This window comes from Malurus melanocephalus, unplaced genomic scaffold, assembly GCF_030028575.1.
Source record: "Malurus melanocephalus ecotype Western Australia unplaced genomic scaffold, MMel_1.1 scaffold_115, whole genome shotgun sequence".
NCBI classification, from domain to species: Eukaryota; Metazoa; Chordata; class Aves; order Passeriformes; family Maluridae; genus Malurus; species Malurus melanocephalus.
The window spans coordinates 1613998-1623566 of NW_026623347.1; the positions used below are offsets into that span (position 1 = coordinate 1613998).

The 9569-nt window shown below is 48.4% G+C and overlaps 1 protein-coding gene across 1 annotated transcript in view; it reads right to left on the minus strand.

Moving 5' to 3' along the window:
- Positions 1-5573: 5573 nt before the first annotated feature.
- The window catches only part of AMZ1 (archaelysin family metallopeptidase 1), a 16481-nt gene continuing 12485 nt past the window's right edge, over positions 5574-9569 (minus strand). The window contains exon 7 of the mRNA XM_057369755.1: positions 5574-6360. Within this exon, the coding sequence (XP_057225738.1) occupies positions 5714-6360 (647 nt within the window). The 3' untranslated portion in view covers positions 5574-5713. The remainder of the gene's footprint in view (positions 6361-9569) is intronic.

Sequence of the window (9569 nt, forward strand, 5' to 3'; positions counted from 1 at the left end):
AAAAAAAAAAAAAAAAAAAAGCCAAAGTATGTTGGAGGGATGCAGGAGAGGGGAGCTAGTTTCTAAACAGATCCCAAAAGCTGATGGTGCTTGAAGACTGCATTGAAGTGAAATGCCATCTGCACTGACCCAAAAGCTTTGAGTGAYTCCAGAGAGCCATTGGCTTTGAATTAAGAGCAGCACACTGGCAAGGCTGGCCCTGCTGCTGTAAATCTYTCTTCATCTGTTCATCACTGGGTGCTAAAACTCAATTTTGACTAAAATGCARTATGCAGATCTCTGGCCAGACAGTGCCTCTTACCCCTTCCTGACAGCTRCTTAAACTTTCTTCAAGATACCAGAGCATGAGAAGGTAAGAGGCTGTTTCTATTGTTTGAATAAAAACTGCAACTGCTGGAGAGCCACATTTTTAATGTAGGACCTGAGGGAGCATCTTTTGAGGGAAGTGACAGGTTTTGAGTARCACAACTTCTCTGCTATTACTTCCCATCAATCTCTTGTGCTGAGCTCTTGTGTGGGTGGTTGGGCACAAAGGCTGAGAGGAGCTGGCAGGGAGCAGGGGGACGTGGAGGAGAAATGAACTGTTGGGAGCTCACGAGACTTGGAAAGGTGGTTGGTGGATTTGGAGATGTGTGTTCCAAATCCCGTTTGCATTGAAGCCATTAATTCTGTGGGACAGTGAGTGTTCCTCCAGGTTGTGTTGTCTGGAATGGGCTTGAATTGATGATACAGATTAAAAAGTATTTCTGGAGACTCCACTGAACAGCAGTGCTGGTGTTTCTCGCTCCAGTGAGGAGTTGTTTATGGAATCAAAATGTACGAAAGCAAACTGACAGAACACCAGGTTATCTGACACGACCGTGTAGCTTAGGAAGCCAAGTAATGTTATCTTTTATTCTGCAATGTATTTGCTCTCTGGTGCCTATGCATTAACACACATACTATGCAATATCAATCTTTTTTTAAACCAGTTCACTACATTGGGCAAGAAAGGCCTGAGTTTAGCCTTAATTTTCTTAACAAATCACAGGAAAGTACTTTGAAAACAGTGACAAACTAAAAGAAGGTGGAAAACRCATAAAGTAAAAGCACAGTCCCAGACTGCTCACATAAGTGTCTTTCTAGCACCAAAACAGCATCCGTGATAGAAGCAGCTACTTGCTGTAATAGTTTCAACTTATGAAAACTGTGTACTAGATAAAATTATATTGTGATGTGTAAAAAGTGTATTTTATAGCTTTGGTGACTTAGTTTACTGTTTTGTATATATGAATTTTATAAATCTATTAAAACTTGACTTGTTATACTGTTCTTTATGGGTTTTGTCTTTCAATAAGAGTCTGAAGTGATGTTTTTATTAAATTTATTTCTGTGAGAGAGTTGCTTTTTGAACAAATGGAACTGCAGCTGTCACACCATGAAATCACAGTCTGTAACCTTTAGGTATCTTCCACTTCTTGTTGGAGTCATTCCTCCTGAGTGTGTCCAGGAGCTCAGGCTGGTGACACATTAACCTGTGTGAAACTGGGAGTTCATTCATCTGTAGCATTCCAGGGGCTGCCTGGGGCGTTGGGCTGATGGGAAGTGGGAGGGGAGGCACAGCTGGAGTTTGCTTATGTATTTTAAGCTCAGCCTGGGAAGATAATTGGGCCTGTTGAGATGGGAGCACCTGTTAGAGATTTCCTCAGTGCTGTGCAGCATCTGATAATAAATAGCCCTGGGGGCTGTGCCTGCTGCTCTCCCAGTGGAGCACTGCAGAACCATCGACCTTGGGAGGGTCACYGGTGTCCCTGTCACACAGCATTGCCATCCCGATGCTGCCAGAGCTCGGGCTGCACTCCTCAGCAATGCCATTAACCTTTCCTCACATTTCCTCACCTCACAAGGTCACAGCTGGCAGATTTGTGTGGCAATTTTTGATTGTTTCTTGTGTAAACTATTAATGCCGAGTCAGTTCCACGGGCAGTGTGCAACTCGAAACACTTCATGGAGCATTTTTTGTCCCTTTTACTGATAATTGGAAATGCAGCACCTCAGCTGCATCAAGTCTTTGGGAAAGGGTGATTCGTCTCTTGGGTTGCTGAGCACYTTCAGGTGGCATATATTGCCTCTGTTCTGCATCTCTGAAAAAAGGGCAGACCAATGGCAAATTCAGCACCCTCTCACAGGAGGTGCCCAGGTGTGAGCACTGCTTGGTGATCTGGAAAGCTCTCAGCAACAGCAGCAGCTCCAGGGGAGCTCTTTGCTCGGCTCTGTGGAGCAAACTGTTCCTTTTTGGGGCCCAGGTGTTCCATGAGATGCCCCTTCYATAACTCAGCTGCACAGATGTTGCTCCATAAGAGCAGGGCTGAAGCAGTTGTTCTGCAGGAGTGTTTGTTCAGTGCCAGTGAGTGCTTGTGCCCCAAGGAGAGCCTGAACTCCGTATATTAATGTGGAATCGCCTTCCCAGGATCAGCACAACTCCCTGTTCACATCCAGAGTCTCTTCTGCAATTTCAGTAAYCCAGCACTGAAGATAAAAGGGAAAACACGTCTGTTTCCCCTGGGAGAAAAATGCAAAAATTCACATTCTCTAAAATGAAAAGTATAGTTTGTATTTTTGCTCAAGTGTACAAGGTGTAAGGTTTTGGGGTAGTTACAGTAATATTTAAGTATTTGTTGGAACTCTTTGAGCAGGGAAATTAAATCCCTGTGGTTTCTAGCTCCAGCCTGGTATCTCATTATCCTTTCAGACCCAGAGGAAGTTTATTCAGTTACTAAGACCAAACTTCTTGCCACTCTTCGCAGAACTAGCTGGCATCTTGGGAAGCTGCATGGTGCTGAGGCAGGAAGAGTTATTAGGAAGAGCGTTCGGGGATTTTTACCAAAAGTAGCTTTCCCTTAAAGCCTTAATTTTGCAGAAGCAGACTTCAGTGAAAAGTTCCATTTTTAGGGAAGAGAAGTGGTCACGGCCACTGTTAWATCACAAAGTGCTGGATAATGCTAATGAAATGTGTGAGGAAGATGCTGGTTCCTCCTCTGCACCCTTGCGAGCTGTTATAGGCAATTGCACCCCGAACTAGTAAAGAACACGAATTTTTTAGTTGTGGGTTTTTTTCCCTCTGGAYAGTTGCTTTGTATCCCCTCTCCCTTCAGCTGCAGCAAGTCCTTGTTTTKGGAGTAGGAGTGGAATGTTCTGCCTGTTTATTCTTGGGAGAAGGTATTTGTCTATGAGCTCGTAAAGCTATTAAAAGCCTGTGTTTTTTACTATGTTCAGGATTAGACTTTAGAAGTTGCTTCAAAACAAATGTCCTTGAGCTTGGGGCAGAGCGGGTGTGACTGAGCTGCTSTGATGGTGCAGGGTGCTCCAGGTGGCCACAGGATGGTGTGGTTAGAGGAGTCAGAGGAATCTCACACAGATCTGTGTGGTGCCTTAGGGATTCTTACATGGAACCAAAAGCAGCTGCAGGAAGGAGGTGCTGGTTCTGCTGGGGCATCTCCYGAAGATGGGTCATGTGCAGGATTCATTTCTCCATCATCTGCCTGTCAGCACAGGGCAGAGAAACATAAATGGTGCCTTCTTTGCGGTGCCTTCMTTGCCCAGGTAATGCTCTGAGTTGSCATCTCATTTTTGTCCTGTGGACAAGCTGAGCAGGTAAGCAGTGGTTCTGGCAGTGACGGTGTCAAAAATACCTGGTTGTAGTCACAACAGCTCTTCAGCAGAAATTCCTGCTCTCGCAGCAGCACTAATGTAATTAAAGTGTCACAAGGAGTCTCCCTCTGTGACTCCTGACAGCCCTTTTGTGCCACCCCATTCCTCCGTTGTCTTTGGAATTTTATGATGGAAAGCTGCGTCTGTTCCCTTAGGCAGGATTGTCATCCTGAGCCTCTTTCTGGAAAGTTTCTAAAGTTCAGCCTAATAACTCAGTCCGGAATCAAGGAAGAACAAACAAGCCTGAACCGAGAGGAATCTCTTGCTTAAAATAGTAAATCTGTTCAGGCAGCGACTAAGCGAGTTCGGGGGCAGAACTCGGGTTTGTAATTCAAGCAGGGCTGGTTTGGAAAGTTTCTGCTGCTGGGAAGAATGTCTTGGATGAGAAACCGTCACCTTTGTGGCTGCCAGGAGAGGGCGGCAGCAGCGGCTCTGGAAAAATGTTTCCAGGAATTGCCGTCATCAGTCCCGAAGCCAAACTCCCTTTCTCTCCCGGTATGAATCATGCGGATGTGAAGTGCTTGTGTTTCCGGAATCCAGCTGAATTTACTGCAAGACCATCTTTTCTACTCACCTGCGTGTGTAAATCTCCGGCGTTTTTCCAGTATCTTCCAGTATTATCCAATTTTCTTTCCTGCTCCGGAGTTGCACTGCAGGGTTGGAGGCCTCAAAGTGCACAGGGCAAGTGCTCCGGAAAGCCAAAGCTGTTGCTTCCTCGCAGGGAAGCATCCTCTCCTTCTCGCAGCTGCACTGGATCTGATCCTACCTGCTGGTATTTTTRGACAGCAGAAATCTGGAACTCAGTCACGTTGCCGTGAGCTGGGGGAGCGTTATCAGGGCTGAGAGAGCAGGGGATGGAGAGGGTCAGCAAAGAACCCTTCGGCCTCTTGAGCTGCAGCTATAAATAGCCAGAGGAGCGGAGAGGAACGGCATGCCCTGGCCATGGGAAGGGAGGGAGGGAGGCTCTGCTGCTGCGGGTGCCAGCGCAGCACCCGGCACTGCTCAGGGGGTGCCTGCAGAGCAGGGATGAGGGAAGGGCAATAACTTCCCCAGGCAGAAAGGAATGCATGTGTGTTCCCCCTTTACATTAATAATCAATGAGTGTGAATGTTTCCAAAGGTTTCCTCTCCTGTGCCAATCCACAGAGGATGTGAGTAATTCCAGCTCACGCTCTTTGAACTGAGGCAGCTCTGGAGATCCTCCTGAGCATCCACCAAGAGGCAATCGTCACCCTAACGCTGCTCTTCGTGGCAGCCCAGCTGCCAGGGATCTTCCTGCTTTACTGCCAGGGATCTTCATGTTTCACTGCCAGGGATATTCATGTTTCACCGCCAGGGATCTTCCTGCTTTACTGCCAAGGGTCTTTCTGCTTTACTGCCAGTGATCTTCATGTTTCACCGCCAGGGATCTTCCTGCTTTACTGCCAGGGATCTTCATGTTTCACTGCCAGGGATCTTCCTGCTTTACTGCCAGGGATCTTCATGTTTTACTGCCAGGGATTTTCCTGCTTTGCTGCCAGGGATCTTTCTGCTTTACCCCCTGACTCTGTGCCCATCTCCTCCATCTCCCTCCTCAGCTCAGCACAACCTCCAGCTGATGGGGCAGTGACCGGAGCACTCTGAGTGTTTGTGAGGGGGAGAGGAGAAGGAGAAATCTCATCTGTGCCTGGGGCTGACGTGCTAAGCAGAGGAGAGCTGTGTGTGTGAGAGCTGCCCTGTTTAATTTGCATCTGTTTGTTCAGATGGCCCAAGCTTCTGTGTGAGCATGTTGAGTGTTTAGTGAGGACCTGGCTGACTTCACACCAAGAACATAAAGCACCTACAGGGGACTTGAGGTGGGTTGCACAGGAAAACCCCTCAGAGAAGAACCAATCACATCAAAACTGTGTTAGCAATCTCAGAAAACAAAACRCCGTTTATTCCTGGGGGGAGTTGCTGTTCCTCTCTGTCAGCAACAGCTTGGGGTGAGGAAGGTCRGAAGCAGGGCAGTAACATGAGCAAATCTGGCCCAAGGCAGCCCCATCCTAATTGTCCTCCCACCGCCAGCGATGAGGGGATGATTCCCCTTTGGACAGTTTTCTGGAACTCAATTTCCTCCTCAAGGAGGAAAATTTGTCCCCGAGAACTTTGCGTAGCCCAGTGCTGTCCCTAGCAAAGGGCAGGTCCTTCCTCATAGCAGGCAGCTGTCCTGTAAACATTTCCCACTTGGCCAGGGCATCCACAGTCTGGTCCACCTGAGCCAGYTCCTCCTCAGAGACGTTCCTCTCGAGGGCAGCGATGCACATCTCCAGCCACAGCTCGTAGTCCTTGATGGTGTCCGTGGTGCTGGGGTGCCCGGGGTGGCAGGGCTGGGGCTGTGCCTCGGGCAGGGAGCTGGGCTGCTCGTCCTGCTCCAGCTCCTGCCCTATGGACAGGCCCTGGCTGCAGGTGTCGGGGGTCAGCGGCTCTGACAGGGATGTCACGGCCTCCGAGTCGTTCTCACAGCACATCCCAGAGTCGGAGCTGAACGGGGGGATGTCCTCTGAGGCAGACAGCTCTGCTGACTCCTGCCTTGGCCACGTGGACAGCACAGTCTGTGTCCAAGCATAGAGCTTCTGCGGTGAGAGGAGAAAGGTTTCATTGTGAGGGGAGAGACAACAGTTACGCCTTTCCCAGTGGTTGCCACGTAAACCTGTTTATCTTGGGTGGCTCAGCTTCAGCTGCCACCRTCCTCTCTGCCACATGATGGGCTCAGACAACTCCTGGTGACCCTGCAAAGAAGGGACTTTCTCTTGTCCCGTTTCCTTGGACTGTGGCAGAGCTGCCTCCAGTCAGATGTGGACTTTAACTGCCCTATTATTAAAGATGGTAGGAGAAAACTTCACCACATCAYTCCCTGCTGTGTGAATGTGCTCTCCAGGAGAGGCAAACCAATGCCTCTCCAGAGGAAGCTGTGTCATTATAAAAGCTCCTGAGATAGTGGTGAGGAATTGTGTTTCATCGTGTCACTGATGCCTGTGGTAACGTGTGCTTTATTCCTGAGAATAGCTCTTCCCCTCCCRAGCTGAAATGCACAAGTGGGAAGGCTGGGCTCCAGGAAAGAATTAATGAAAGGAAAACRTCTGAGACAATTTCCTTTTTAAATATTAAATGCCACAATGAGGCATATAATGGGTTGCTGCTGGCACATTTATTCYTTGTGCTTTAGGGAATGAACTACAGCACTCCAGCCATCCCTGGCTAAAAGGTGATCTTGTCTTCTGCGGGAAGAGTTGGGGGTTTTTGGTGTGTTTTTCACACCCCTGTGGCCTATTTCTTCATCTTTATTTCCTGTAGCCCACTGTGATCCATTTGCAAAGCCTCTGGTTGCTCTAGGGAGCAGCAGGGACAGGATTAGCCCAGGCTGTCCCCATGGTGTGCCAGGCACCGAGCTGGGTCTGTCCCTGCTCAGCTCAGCGTTTGAGGGGCAGGCAGGAGATTCCCAGCCCTGTCCCTTCTCTCACTGCACCCCGCTGYTCCCTCCCCTTCCCTCTCTATTGCTCTCTCTTCAGGCAAGTGACAGAAAGGATAAAGAGCTCAAATTGAGTGGGTGGGAGAAATGGGCCCTGATTCTCATTTCAGTCTGAGCATGGAGCCTCRGGGAAGAATTTCCTACAGGAATAAAATGGACTCTTTCAGCTTAGTTAATCCACCCTGCCCCCTCCTTCTGGGGCAAGGAAAGTTGTAAAGGGACAACTTTTCTCTTGCCTTGTCCCACCTCCAGTGGCCCTTCCCTCCCTYTGGGTTTATCCAACAAAGGCAGTGCCAGTGGGAGCTGGGCTAGTGAAGGGGACAGCAAAGCTACTGGGAAGCTGCAAGCAGCCCATGATTTTGTAATGGCTCTAAATTACCAAAAATAGTGAATCTGGGAAGCATTTACAACTGCAACTTAGCACAGTTCTCAAGAAGAAAAGAGGCTGGGGAGATGTGGATGTTCAAACAGCACATTTGGGTTACTCAAGGCAAAAAAAGGCAATGATTAACTCAAGATTGCACTACCTGAATTCCCAGAATCTCTTCAGTCTCTCATTCTTTGGGTGGTTTATTCATCTGACCTTTGGGTGGGTTTGTAGCGCTGCAGCCTCTTATGTTCTGTTTAACCAGGAAGGGATGAGCTCTGTGTGGGTTTTGTTTACCTGCAGCTCAAGTGGATGTCCACCCCGAGGATGTCACTGAGAGCTGCTCTGTGTGTGTGTGGCCACTATGTGAGGACAGCCTGGGATGCTGCAGAAGCAGCAGGTGGAAATGTGGAAATGTTGATYGTGGTGGGGAAACACCAGGAGAATTAACTTGCTTTCAGTTGTCAGGATGATTCATGCTGGAATAAGCAGCTGGGATGAGAAAATGGAGCGTGTTTCTGTGTRCAATTTGATTAAATAAATTGAGGGGCTCTTCCTGCTGCACAAGGACCGGTTTCCTGCCCCACGTGCTCCTCTGCCTTAACCGTGTSTCAGTGGCAGTTTTGAGCAGTGTTACCTGCTGCTGCCGAGGCACAGCTTGGGGCTGGCATTTCCTGTGCTTATTATGAGTGTCTGAGGCTGGCTGGTGGCAGGTGGGGATCTGTGATCGCTTTCCAAGAGGAAATGTGACTTCAGGCTTGCACTCAACGTGCTTGGCAAGTTAACTTTCCTCTCTGTTATAATCTCGAAACGCTTTCTGCTCTCTTCTGTCAGGGTTCCTTAACTATTTAATTCATCTCTGGCATTTTTGTCTCCTCTCAACATGATGGCAAAGCTTCTTACAGAGATTATCACAGCTCTCTTRCACCAGCTTGTACTGTATCTAGCCRAGCYTTGCCTTCTCCAGGAGGCAGATGTGACAATTGGCAAGTGTTATCATTCCTTTGGGTTTGTGTTCCCTGCCACCAGAGGATGCTGAGCCAATTACAGTGTTTGCTGCAGGTGTAAAGGCAAAAGTGTTTCTAGAAAAGCTTTGTGCAGGTGGCAGTTCTCTTCTAGAAAGCACTGGCTGGACGCAGAATTTATTCCTYTGGTGGTCCAGTGGCAATTTAGACYCTCTCAGACAGAAGCAGGGACAAAACAGCCCCAGAGTCAGAGAAGAGTCTGGCAGCACCACAGATAAGTAGGAAAACCACAAAAAGTGTGTATTTCCCSACACTCTTTCCATGCTTCTGTGTATCTGATTGCAAACTGAATGAAACCAGAGGCATCCCCTTTCTCATTCTCCTCGTATCTTGTTACAAATGCAACCCACAGACTTTAAAATAGGCAGCCGTGGAAAATCCTGCCTCTGAACATGATGTGTGTCAGCCAGGAATCACAACCAGGGAGAAGAGTGAGAATGGTGACATTATTTCTRTTCCATCAATCATTTATTTGGCTACTGAATCCTGCTTTTTGACAGCAGAGGTAGAAAACCCTTTCAGGAGCTGAGGGTGTGCTAGCACAATTCCTGATCTGTCTAGATGTGGTGTTAGCAGTTGTATGGGTGGGAGAGAAGGGACAAAAGATGAGTCTGGAACCCTCCATTTACTGGGGTTAATAATCTGGGATCCTTTCTCGTAAATTTAATCAGAGGAACTGTAGCAAACTACACACTTAATGTTTCTTCTGTGTTCCCAACAGCCTCAGAGAGGCAAAAATCCAGAGTGGCACAGGAAAGGGTATAGGTGTGAGAATCCTTGCACTCACTGCTGCTCCTGCTTGCAATCTGCCTGCCCTCCCCACGTCGTTTTCTGGAACAGCAAAGTGTGGTTGGACTGTGGCAGTGTCCCTTGGGAAGAGCCAAAAGCCCTGGAGCTTGAGCAAGGTGCTTTGTTAGTCAGAACCTGTGTACAACGCTCCTAACCCGTTCAGGTGTGAGCTGCTGCCTCAGTGCCCCTGGAACCCCTGGGAGCTCCTG